The following is a 13,907-nucleotide window of genomic DNA, read 5'->3' on the forward strand; positions in this document are numbered from 1 at the left end:
ATGGGGTATGGTCCTGTAACCGAGCAGAATGATAAATGTTACTTTTAATTGCCAGTCCAAGATGCTGCAGAACATTCTTTCCCCTGCTGCGTTGATGGTAGAAATACATATTAAGATGGAGCCCCATGTGCCTGGATCCCTGAATGACTCTGACGAACAGATGCCCTCTGCCAACCATGTAGCATCTCTGCTGGACATGTAGCACGACACAGAAATAAATTTTTTGCTGGTTTAAGCCCCTGAGATTTTAGAGTTGTTTGTTACCACAGCATAATCTAGCCCATCCTGACTGATACATATAAGCTTCATGCTAGAAATAGATAGAAGTTTTATTCTAAATCAAGGGTGTGTCTTCTTTCTTAAATCCCTGATGATAAGAACAGAAGACAAGATTCAATCTCTTGGTTTTCTCTGTTTGGTTATAAAAAGAATGCAAAATAGACTAAAATAGAATAAAAATTTATTGAGGAGCAATATATTCCAGAAACAGCCTAGAGCTTTGTTTGTATTACTTTATTTAATTCTCACACTAGCTCTAAGAGATGAGTATAATTATACTCACTTTGCAGATGAGAAGGATCAGAGAGAAAGCAGCCTGCCCAGAGTCTCACAGTCAACAAATGTCTGTGGGTGTATTTCAATTTAGATCTATCTGTCTCGAAAGACCTTGCTCTGTGTGTGTGTGTGTGTGTGTATGTGTATGTGTTGTTTCATTCTTGACACCGCTTCAAAGACAGAGTTAAAATGTCAAGAGATTTACATTGAATTATGCCTTGTCAGTAATTTTAAATGCAAATTTTATTACTTATACTTCATAATTTGCAGTATAGTTCAGAAACAAAGATTATGTTCTTGACCTCTAGGATTAGGATACTCATTCAATTAACCTATACTAGTTCTAGTCTATGAACGTGGGACTATGCCAAGTACATTGGATCCATTTAAATGTTCATGGGTGAAATGGGTCAGCACAGATTAAATCTCATTCCTCTGCTTAGACTCTTTTTTCTTTTTTAATAATTTTATTTATTTATTTTTTCCCCAAAGCCCCAGTAGATAGTTGTATGTCATAGCTGCACATCCTTCTAGTTGCTCTATGTGGGACGCCGCCTCAGCATGGCTGGAGAAGCGGTGTGTTGGTGCACGCCCGGGATCCGAACCCAGGCCGCCAGTAGCGGAGCGTGCGCACTTAACCGCTAAGCCACGGGGCCGTCCCGAGACTCTTGACTAATGGGACGCCGCCTCAGCATGGCTGGAGAAGCGGTGTGTTGGTGCGCGCCCGGGATCCGAACCCAGGCCGCCAGTAGCGGAGCGTGCACACTTAACTGCTAAGCCACGGGGCCGTCCCTAGACTCTTGACTAATGGCACTTGTTGGTGAGACGGATTGGTGCAGTACACGAGGCAGCACTGTTGGATGGAAATACACAGACCAGTGTTCTATTCCTCTATCTGCCACTAAATCATCGTGTGACTCTCTGTATGATACTTCCTTTCTTTCAGTCACTTAAAGTAAAAGCTGAAAGTGTGATCCTGCCATAGAAGTGCCTACATGTTCTGGTTTCTACTAATGTTTTTAGCTACATATCATATCTTTCTCTCTCTCTCTCTCTCTGAGTTTGACTACGCACCTTCTTTCTACAGGATCTTAGTACTGTATTTACTATTAACTAACCTGGAGCAATCTTCTTTCACATCTTCACCTGGGCACCTGGCTAACTGTCTCATCCTTTAGTTCTCAGCTCAAATGCCACTTCTTTGGTGATATTCTCCATGACTCTTAAACTAGATCAGGTCTCTCCACTAAAGATCTTATATATTTTATACCCTGCCTTCAGAGCATTATCACATTTTGCTATTACATATTGCTGTCTGGAATTATTTATTAATGCTAGTTCCCCTACTAAACTCTAAGCTTTGTGAATATTTGCTTGATGATATTTGCTCTGATTTAGCATTGTTTTCTCTGCATTTAGAACAATGCCTGCTAGATAGAAGATATCACTTATATTTGTTGAATGAATAAAATTAATGTGTAAAATGAGAGGGCTGGGAAAGGAGATCATTTAATCTTTCAGTACTCACCTTCAATGGTTTGCCAGACTTAGTCTGCTACCTGCCTAGGAATGACATAGAGCAAATTTAAGCAGCCCATATGACTCAGACCTCCTTCATGCCAGATTCAGTAGCAAATACCACAGCTTGTGTGTAAAGAAGGCATCAGAATTATTTGTACACATGCTGTTCTCTGGAGAAAAAGCAATTGCTATATTCAAGGGAGGTATAAACCGGAAATAAAGTTAACTGATTTTTCTAGGCACCCAACTTACTTGAAATACAGTATTTAGAGTGACCACTACACATATTTTTTAAAAAATCTATGAAAAATCCACTAATGCAGTGGTGCATGAGTACACAGTAGCAAATAACTCAAGATACATAGCAATGTGCAGCCATGTATCTCAAATTAGAATTGAGCTCATTGAAGGTAAAATTAGATGCTAACATATTTAAAAAGTCCAAACACAATTCTCTCTCCTTCTTCTTTGTCCAAAGTCATGGAAACAATTACTCCATGAACTAAACAAAAAGTTCCAAGCTAAGAGAGTGCAACCACCATGCTTTTGTATAAAACCTGTAGATCACTGTGTTTTCACTAACACTGAAAATAAAAATTAGAGCGATTTCTCTACACTCAATTCCTAATTCTTGAACCTATCTTAACAATTCCTTGAAATAGTCCCATATAATATAGTTCTTGGTCAAATTTCCAGCCCTACCACATACTTCCCCAGCCTCAGACTGTCCTATAGATACACAAATTCATTTCAGTTTCTAGAAGGAACCAACTCTCTCTTGTCCTTTGGCCTTCCCAGTATTAGGTCCTCTTACTAAAATACCTTCTCATCCACCTCTTTGCCTTGATAATTTATACCCATTTTTTCAGCTTTACTAAAGGTCACTTTTAGGAAAGCTTCCCTAACCTCCCATGTTTAGAACAGGGGCCCCTTTTTGTGCTCCCATAGTATGCTGAGCTTCCCCTGTCTATCCCTTAGCACACTCTATTGTAATTGCCTCCTTGGATTCTTGAGAAGAGAGATTATCTTATTCATATTCTACCCCACCATCCAGCACAGAGTAGCCACATTGCTTGCTACATGAAGGAATGAGGTCTGTAAATAAATCTAATTCTTCCCAGGCATTTTCAGAGTCATTCTGGAAGCACCAAATTGTTTTCTAAGGTTCTCCTGCAATGAGAAATGCACTACCGACAGATTCTACCTACCTGTCCAGAAATTAAATTAAATAATTTGTGGGTTTTTGTTCTTGGTAATAAAGATAATATGAAGGAAACCCACAGCTATAAAACCCTCAGTTGAACTTTTTACTTCCTTCTAAATAAATAATCATAAGAAATGACTATTAGCTTTTGACTAACTTGACTTTTCCTCCAACATATCCTCAAAGAACAGAAATGAACTGAAATCAAGAAACAGAAGGTCCAAGAAAAGAAGTCGAATTGAAAGTATCAATGTGCAGGTTTATTATTCCCTGCATAATCAGCAATTAAGCCATTGTCTACTGCTCAGATATTGGATATAATCAAACCTATATTTATCTTTTGGAACTGAAGTTCAATGTCTTATATAAGATTCGTTTTCTCAGTACTATTCCTTCAATATTTATGGAAAGTACATTTAAAAAAAAACAATGAAGAGTCCACTAGCCTCTGATCTCTGTGACTCTCCTAAAAGAAATCGATGGCAACCAGCCCCAGGACCGTTCCTGCGTGGATGGGATCAAGTTAAATGGCCTCTATAGACCAGAGGAGACAACCCAGGAAATCTCTGCACAGTGGTTTCCTTTATTTTCTATGAATGAAAAATACAAGTTCCCAAATCCTTGCACTACCAACTGGAGGGCAGAGTTGCAAACTGACTGAAAGGAAGAGGAATAAAACAATTTCGCCCTATCTGCCACAAAGGGAACTTAGAGCGGCCAGAAGAAGGAAAAAGCCTTTCTAACTTAGCTCTTCTAATTGTCATCTAACGTTATTAAAGGGAAGTCATCATTGGCACCTGGAAGGATAAATCTATATTTTGAAATCCTACTTCCTGTCATTGCTCACAGAAAGCCATAAGAAGTACCCAATACATAGAATCTCGTATCTGAAATGTAGGAAAAAGGAAGTCAGTTCCTGGGAAACACCTTACCCACCAGTAAAGAACATGGTCAATGAGGAATACAAATTGAATAGACGGAACCTCAGTGTTGTCTCTTGGGGAGGAATGTAAGCTGCTTCCATGTGGACTTCATAAAAACTTTGATATGCAAGATATATGTTACAAAAAGTACACTGCAGGGAATTGTTCTGTTTGATCTTTGCACCAAGGATTTAGGGCCTGCAAGTGCAGGAAGCTTGTTTTTTGCATTGGCCATTTTAGTATTCATGTCTCCTGTACTGTTTTCTAATAAGTGAAGAAGGAAACGGGAGACTGCGTGCAGGAGTGAGAAAAGCAGGAAAAGCAAGACTGTAAAATAAAAATGAACGGAAGTGCAGTGCACTTCCCTTTTCTTATTAACAGTCAAAAGAACAACAATGTCAATTTTATCGTTGTTACTTAACACTTCACATTTACAAAAGGACTTCACCGTCATTTTTATGTTATTTCTCAATACTTTTCTGATAGAGATTGGGGAGCGCTGTCACTATTCTTAACATTAATTATATAATGTTACATTAAATGATTTTTTTTCGAAGAGGAGGATAAAAACGCAGTCTGTGCCAGCATGCTACCAAAACAGTCTTTTCAGTGAGAATAATTGTTGCCTTTGCTGTTTGGGTAGACCACACCACCGGGTTGGCTGACTGTTGAATTGTGTTTTCTTTATGTTCTGTAGACCCACTTTTTCACTTCCAATCACCTCCACTCCATTCAATTTATTATTTGTGTACCCCTTATATAGCGTTTCTAAAATATAAATAACATAACAGGTTAAGATCTAAAGAAAATGATGACTGATGTTCTTTTTAATTCTTCTTCATTACAGAATGTGTGTAAGTACTGTGGCTCCCAGAGGTGGGTATCTGTGCTTCTGCCTGTAGAATGGCATCTTTCTGAAAGGAGCATGTCTGTGAGACAGGCTGAGAAATGTTTGCTCAAGCCAAGTGAGCAAAGAATCCTAAGGTTCAGAGGCTCTAGCTAACCTCAGGTTTTAGGTTTTTGCTAGTTAACTTATTCGTTAGTTTGCATGGAGACAGTCATTCAATAAATAAGCAGACCCCAAACTAGGAACTGTCTCCTAGCATTAATGGGCATCCGCACTTCCCTGTCAATTAGTTTAGCCGTTCTTTTGGGTCAAAAGAATGGAAGTGGAAAGCTCTGCAATCCCTAATGTTTCATTGGATTTGGGGAGAATTGGGATATTTTCTTATTCCAATGAGAAACATTTCTTCATTTATCATTAGATGGCCCAAATCGTGTGGAAATCTGTCAGTTACCTGACTTATTTATTCAATTTAGCCAAATAAGATGCTTTAATTAAAAAATACAAACCAGCAGCAGAAATCATCCAGATAAACTGTCTATATTTCTCCAACAAACCTGAAAAATATGCCTTCACTTGGGGCCATGTAGTCACAGCCCAGCAGGTAATAAACTCTATTTTTTGAAGTACAAGTCTCAGTGAAATGAGAAGTATAAGGGGAGCAGACATTTATTTCAAGGCTGTGAGCATGCCTGAGTATAGAAAAAAGGTTCAAGATCTTTGAATATGTTCCCATTATAAGAACTTTTGTATACTTTAGTGTCTTTATTTCCTTCAGTTTCAAATCTGGTGAATGGAGTCACTAGATAGTCATTTATCTTTACTTCCTAGTCTGTAGATTACTACATCTAACATATGAAAACTATGGAAAATAAGCTCCCTACTCCGGAGCATTGGTCAAAGTGTTGTATCTGGTGCAGTGTAATTTGTCTCCCCTCTGCATGGAGAGCTTGGTTGACTGGTGCCTCTAAGGTATGAAGATGCATACAGTCCTTCTGCTAATATTGGTAGTGGTGTTACAACAATAGCAATAGTACCCGCAATTTATTGAGTTCATGCTATGTGCTAGATGATTTATAAACACAAATTTGCTTTAAAAATACTCAAATGATGCTGACAAAAAAGAAACCACGACTCAGGACATTTATATGACTTGCTCAAGGTCATAGACATGGGTTTGAAACCAGGTCTGACTGATTCAAGTTCATGCTTTCTTACTACATTCCTCTAAGTAAAGAGTTAAATCAGGCAATGTGAAACATTTGAGTAGGGTGATCATATGTTCCAGTCTACACCTGTTGTCCCAGCATGATTAATAGATCCCTATTTCATGCTCTAAAGTGTCCCAGTTTGGACAACAAATTGGATGATCACCTTGTCTCTGAACAAGGTTTAAAAGGAAGATAAGACTTTTCTTAGGTATTGTTCACAATGCTTTAATTAATCTTTTTCCCTTTAATGAAGGGCTTCAAACCAGTAGCAAATTGGACCTTTCCTGGTATATTTGGGAAAACAGATGGATTTGTGAATGAATATCATTTATTGCTTGAGTCTAATATCTCCCTGTCCTTTTGCCTCTGTGTTTTTGTCATCTCTCTTCAAGAATCTTTTGTCCCTCCTTTTTCTTCTCTCCTCCTCCTAGTATCTGGGTCTCATTCTGTGTAGGTTTTCTCTATTGATTGTCAGACGATTGATTCTTTGGTTTTATTTTAGCTTGTTTCTGATAAATCTTTAAAATACAGCTTCAGGTCACTCATTCAGATGTTTAAACCACTATTAATAGTATTTTTGTCAAAAAGAGAATAAAAATCATTTGAAGACATCTCTAACTTATTTTTCTTTCTTCCTTCTCCTTAATGTCACTGCTACTACTCCACCATTTCTTTCCTACAACTGTCGTCTATAGGTGTCCAGGGAGCTTTCTCGTTGCAGTTCCTGGACAATGCTACTGCAGGTTTCGCTGGGGTAAGCCAGCTCCGAAATGCATTATTTCAAGCACCACCTCACGTCTTTGCTCCTCTTCTGCTCTTATGGGCAAAGTGTTGTCCTGTTTCTATTATTTTAAAGGGCTTTCAGTAAGAGAAAAGGAAATGATTTTTTTTTAAATCTGATAAAATATATACCTGCTTAAACGACACATGCAATAAGAAAATCTAACTTGCAACTTTCGTCTGTTTTAAATGTATGGCTTTGATTTATGGATCAAAATTGCTCATTTATTATTTTATCTATACAGCTCTGGGCAATTTTGACAGTTAAAATTTAGTTTTATTGACCAGTGCAGCCATTGTGCCCACAAGGGGACCAGTGCACACAGCCTGCTACACTCAAGAAACGATGATTTTTGATTCCATGACTGAATCAGATTGGGAATCATAACCGATATAACAAGTTCCAAATCTCAGTGCCCAAGGCAAGAGGTTTGCTATGAAACACAATCACCCTTTAAGGAGGGGAAGAGGGGAATCTTGGGGGGAAGTCTGCAAGCACAGTTTAATGCAGCTGGGATAGGCACAGGTGTATCTGTCCATCCAAATTGTGGAGCAATAGAAAGCAGCGTTTCTCTAAGACCCAGTTTCACAGACCAAAGACTAACGAGCAAAAATGCCTAAAAAGCAAAATGAATGTTAGTTACAGAGACAATGAACTAAGCAACCATTTTGACGTGAAAAAATTTACTAGTGCGATTAACCAACCTTCCACTTTTCAATGAGCAAAAGATAACTGAAGAATTTCTTTGGGAAGATCTCAGTCACCCTCCCCCTCTGCCGTAGCACACACAGAAATGCAAACTCGTGCAGTGATTTTAGGCCAGTTTTAATTTAGGCCTCTTTGACTACCAAATTGGCCACCTCTGCAATGTTAATTTAGTCTTTTACTCCAAATCCCCTGTGATACATAAACAGACCTCCAAAGGGTAATAAATCAATAAAATGTCTAATTTGATTAACCGTGTTTTCGAATTCATCAAGACAGCTCTAACCTGAAATAAATAAGTGGATAAATAAATAAAGAAGGGCACTCACTTGTAAGTATTTTCCATGTCTTCTTTTCATCGTCATAGTACTGAACCAAATTGCTGGGGAGCCGGTCTGGCCCAGGAGGCAATCCTCCAACCAATAACAGCATTTTCTTGTTAGAGCGAATTCTTCACCCAAAACAAAAGAGGAGATGAATAACCACATTATTGTAGAGCCTTTTTAGTGGCAACGAAATCATAACCATCAAAAGAATGTTCCCTGCTTGCAGATTTCTATTTCATTTTTTCCTGTTTCCTCTCCCATTCATGTCTCAACAATTTTTTTGAACCAAGCAGAAAAATGATCAGAAGAGCAGCATATCTCCATACTCATGGAATAATAAGCTCCCTTTATGCAATTTGTTAGAGGTTCATTCTAGAACGACCTTTTTCTTATATTATCCCTTTAAATCATCACTCTTTACAGCTGAGTACACATGAAATGCTCTGGAGTTGTACTAAGGTTAAGCATTAAAGTTGCATGTCAAAAATCGTATTAGTCAAAATCATTATTATAAGCCATTCTCCACTCAAAGAACCTTGAAAAAATTAAGGTTATGCAGAGAGTTTGTGAGCCAACTCTTTAATCACCCAGGGAACTTCAAATACCAGTTTGGTACAATTAGTAGCACAGGGCTAACTGGAGTGAGTTAACCAGTATGAACACGACTTTTTGTTTATTTGATTTAGCTGAGACTTCTGCCTTCATCTCCTTCCCAGCCCCCTCTCCCATCTCCCTCACCCTCCCACCCCTGGGCACCACTGGCGACACAGCAGCACCAATTGGTAAAAATGAGACTGTGAGGTTGTTTTGAGCCTTCCCAGAGTGGAGCCCTGCCAGTGCTTGCCACTGATCCAGCGGCATGAACCTGCTCAACTGTGCAAAGTCACTCTAATTCCCTCCCTCTGTTTTTCTACCTTCTCCCCCAGGGGGCAACCACTGAAAGGAGTGACTACCCACCCATCAAGAGCTGGCAATTCGCTGCTATTAACCGTGACTGTGATTCCCAGTCTGCCTGGCAGTTCCTGAGAACAGGCCTGCAACATCTCATATGCAGTAAAAGCTGTGAGATGCACCCTGGCCGGCACACGCGACCTGATGGATGTGCGATCCTCAGGAACAGTAATGGATTGAGCACACTTGCGATTGGAGCAGGGAGGGGAGGCCCGGACCCCCGCAAGGGGCCTGCTGATTTAACGGTCACTTTACATATAATTGAACTTTTCATTTACCTGAAAGGCTGAAGGTGGTGGTGGAAGAAATGGAACAACCATGATTGACGGAAAAAGTCAATAAATACAAAAGGGTTCCTCTCAAATATGATCACGACCCACAGTGTGGCTCTGAATCTATTATTACACATTCAGCCAGTCGTTCTGATTCAAGGACGCTTGGCGAAGTATGCCCTTGTGGAGAAGCACTGTTTGTTGGTTAAGAACCTAACATTCAGAGAGTTAACTTAATACAGTTAATGACATTTCCATGTGAAGGAAGGGAACAAGAGAATTCCTTTAATGAAACTCTGGTGCCATTGAATGCATTGTATATGCCTCAGTAGGAAAAACACCTTCTGGAGAAACTTCTATTAGGGAGTTATGGATAGGGGGAGCTGTACTTATAGGAGAATGCCGAATGTAATATCAGCACGCAATATCAATTTTGCCACAAACAAAAAAACTCAACTTCTTTGAATATAAAGTACTTTGGTACGCATATGCCTTATAGACCAGTAGTTGAGACATAAAAACAATACAATAGCAAAGAGCTCCATAATTTGAGGATTTCAGTGACTGGGGTGGTTTGTTGAGAGGGGTTAAGGAAACTCAGTATAGTAATAACTTTTTTATTTTGAAACGATACATACATAATTCTTGTGCCATATAATCTCCTAAATGCATGGTTACAGAACTAACATAAGACCATTTTATTACTGTAGTTTTCGTCCAGGTAATCAACCACCATGTGAGTATGAGAGAAGTCAAGATGAGAACGAGTATTCTTTTTAGGTTGCTGTCAGTTACCATGTGTAGACAGACTTGCTCAACTGGATGTCACCATTCTGTGGCTGTCATGATACGACACAGCTATCTGCTGCCAGACTGTGGGTGGGGCAGATAGACCAATATCTACCAGTTAGACATAGAGGAAAGGACTCACTGATGTGATGGTGTGACCAAAGCAATATAATTAAATCTCTGTTTTAACATTTAAATAAATGTACTGCTTTTGAAATGTGTTTTATGAATGACAAAGGGAGATAAATGGACAGCTCAAATATATTTGTAAGGTTGTTCATTAATTGATAAGGCCAGTTTCCCTGGACCAACCCAGGGATTTTCAACATCGATTTAGATGGACCACCTCTGCAGATGAGGAGAGGATCTAGAGTCTTTGCCCTCTCTGCTCAAAGAGCCAGTCCTTGCCATCTGTCCTCTAAGAACTGGACTGAGACTACCAATATATAAGCCACTGAACAGTTGGCAAATGGTAACAACTTCCACCCCTGCCAGCAATGACATGATTCAAAGGGCTAGCTAGCATACAGAGATGAAAGACTCCGCATAAACTAAGATAAATTTCTAAACCATCGAGGCTTCCTCAGGGAATGTAAAGAAGAATTACATGGAAGTCAAGGAAAGCCTACCTACCCTCATCAGCTGTGTGTTTTCTGTGAAGGAACAGTGCTTTGAGTTTATCACATATGGCCTTCTCAGTGAGTGAAGACACATTCTAAATCTTTTGCATTGTTATATTTCTTATCATTCTTTCAATTTGTTACAGCATTTTACTTGGAGTATTTTGTTTGTAAAACTTGTGCTACTCAGTTTTCCAACCCAGTATCAATATTATTTAATTCTAAATAAAGTTAAACTTTACCTTGTGAAGGTGAATCACATAGAAACCAAAAATAGGATAAAGCATGTGAGAAGGAGCATAGTACAGAAGAAAGAACACATAAGATAACAAAACACATTTGAGTGGTTTTCTCACCATTTTCTCCATTGACATTCAAAACAGCCTTATATTGTAGGTAGGGCTCTAGTTTACCGAGAGGTTAGAAGGTTCCCATTGTGAAAGTGGGAGAAACAGTGTTCAGACATAGGCCTTCTAACTCTACCAGGCCCATGCTTTTTTTAAAATTAAAATTTATTTTATTAATTTTTATTTTACCATAACTTTTGTTTAAGACCCAGATGACCAGAATTCTAGGGCTAATTTTTCCATTCAGGAGGGTGATTTTGTACAAACTGACTGCTTAGAGTCTATCTTTTCTCATCTTTAAATAAAATAACAATATCTGACCTGCCTCTTCAAAGGATTGTCATGAGTATTATACAAAATAATGAAGTGAAAAGTTTTGTATAAATTCTAAGGCGAATTATTGCTAATTAATCTTTAGATATTGACAATGCAATGTGGGCTTTATTTCAAATATGCCAAACCTGATTAAATAGTTAAAAAAGAAAAGTAATATTTTTCACTGAGATTCTTTTTGAGTTCACGTACATAAATACAAGCTAGTTAAGAGGAGTTCACTACCTAGTTGTTACCTTATATGTTCTTAGCAAATTATCACTTGAATTATATTGGCTATCTTTTGAGACTTGTTATAAGAAGATATACATTTGGACATTACATAAAACTGTGAACCTTTCTGGATCCAAATAAAGGGACCTAATAGAAACTACTCTACATTTCTTATTTCTTAAGAATAAAACAAATGAGGAAAACCATCACATATTTTACTTTGATATAAATGCAATGTCAACTATTCAATTACTCCTGGAAAGTAATACACGTGAATAATTTCTATGGAAAAGCCTCCATTCTTTTTACAATGCAATTATAATAGTGACAATGACAATAATGACAGATAATAATGAATGTATATTAGATATTGAAACCTCTGATTATCATGCTATTTATTTGACGTGTGTGAACTTCAATTTGAAAACACCATGAAAAAAAGATACCTTGTGAACTAGGAAAGTAAATGAGGAGAATCTGAATTAACTTGCTGAAGGAGGTTTCAATTATTCTTTTCTAAGTAATTCCAGTAGAACCTCACAGATTTCATTTTAGATTAGGCAAAATCTACAAATGTAGCCCCATTGCAATAATTAGAGTTCCTTCATATGGCAACATGGTATACTTTTTAGAAGCTCTTTATGTAGGGAACTAATTTAGCCCAAATTAATACAATCTCTTCAAATCTGTTAATATTTGAAAAATACTCCTTTTTACTCCTCATCTTAGCACCACCTAGACCACACTGATGTATTTAAAAGATAAGGGATTAGAGAAATTTAAACAAAGAGCTGAGTATGTCATGATTAATATTATTTGGATGCCTTTGATTTGAGTTCCTAGATTCTCTCACAGAAAAATATAAGGTTAAAAAGGCGATGGAATTTGAAGGTCTCCTTTGATCCATCTCAGTAACTGCCCAACATTTACCATGTGTCACATTTGTGCGTGTCTGCGCATGTGTGTATGCGTGTGTGCTCTCGTGCATACGTACTTTGGTTCCAGGGATGAATGATTGAAGGATGACCTAAAACTTCTTGGTGTAAACAAATTTTTCATCATACTGGTGTTCTAAGTGCGGTAAAGTCTCATTTATTTATATTTCGGTGATTTGGAACTTTAATAATTGGGAAACAGGCCAGATAAAGTTTTCCTTTCCATGATACATGAAAAAAGTATTCATTAAGTAGATTGCAAGAAGAGTTTTGACCAATTTCAGAAATCAGCTGGTCTGTTGACCCTTTAAAGCTACCTATGTACATTTAGACTAAATTCATTTTACAGATTACAAGTAATTCTCATTTATTTATTAAAAAAATATTCTGCAGTATAGTCAGAATCATTGAATCAGAGAGTTAGAAGAGAACTTTGAAGTAATCTAGTTCAGCGATTCCTGGTAAGTCACCAGGATCATCTGAGGGGGTTACAACATTTAGATTCTTGACAAAGATTCTCAGTTCCCAACTCCCAGAGACTATGATTCAACGGGATGAGGCTTTACAAATCAATAATGTTTCACAGTCATCCACTTGATTTGAACACATAGCCAGATTTGAGGGCACTGATTTGGTCCAGTTCTCTATATAATGTAGAAATCTTTTTAATAGTTTTTTTTCATAAGTAATTATTCTTATAAATTTGAAAATGTGTAATGAAATGGACCTCAGTTTTTCAAATTCACACTTGTAGAAAGTTGTTGGAATGTTGTGCTAGATATATTTTTTTCTCTTTATGACGAGCTGAAAATCTACTTAAGTCTTTTATAGAAAAAGAGCAAGTGCGCATCTCTATGTCATGGCAGCACTTCAAATATTGGAAGATAGTTGCCGTATGTCTTCTCTTTTCCATGTTGAAAATCCCCATTTCTTTCTGAAAACAGTTTCCATACCATTCTGCTCACCTCCTTTGAGTATCTCTAGGCGATCATTGTCCCTTTTAAAAATGTGAAGGTCAGAATCGTACACAACATAGTAAATGTGGTATGTGATATGACATATACTATTTTTTAAGGCTTCCTCAAATTACACTTGTCTTTTAGCAGTTGCAACGCAGTGTTGGGTTCCTGTATAGCTTCCTGCTAACTACGATATAGATTTTTTTAAACCAAGTGTTGTCAAGCCAGGTTTTCCCTACCCTATATTTTTTCTAGTTAAATATTTTAAACATCAGTGCACGACTGTTTTTTAATGTTTTTATACTCTCTACTGATTTAGACACTTTGTTTCAATTCATTTGTTATTTAGCAATTATTGAGTATCTACTATGTTCCAGATGCTGTTCTAAACACTAGAGACAATGCAGGAAACAAGAGG

General features: G+C 37.7%; 1 protein-coding gene across 1 annotated transcript in view; it reads right to left on the reverse strand.

Moving 5' to 3' along the window:
* Nucleotides 1–13,907, reverse strand: part of KLHL14 (kelch like family member 14) — a 95,963-nt gene that overhangs the window by 59,849 nt on the left and 22,207 nt on the right. The window contains exon 2 of the mRNA XM_004422431.3: nucleotides 8,074–8,195. Within this exon, the coding sequence (XP_004422488.1) occupies nucleotides 8,074–8,195 (122 nt within the window). The remainder of the gene's footprint in view (nucleotides 1–8,073; nucleotides 8,196–13,907) is intronic.

This window comes from Ceratotherium simum, chromosome 14, assembly GCF_057802395.1.
Source record: "Ceratotherium simum simum isolate JZ-2026a chromosome 14, ASM5780239v1, whole genome shotgun sequence".
NCBI lineage: Eukaryota > Metazoa > Chordata > Mammalia > Perissodactyla > Rhinocerotidae > Ceratotherium > Ceratotherium simum.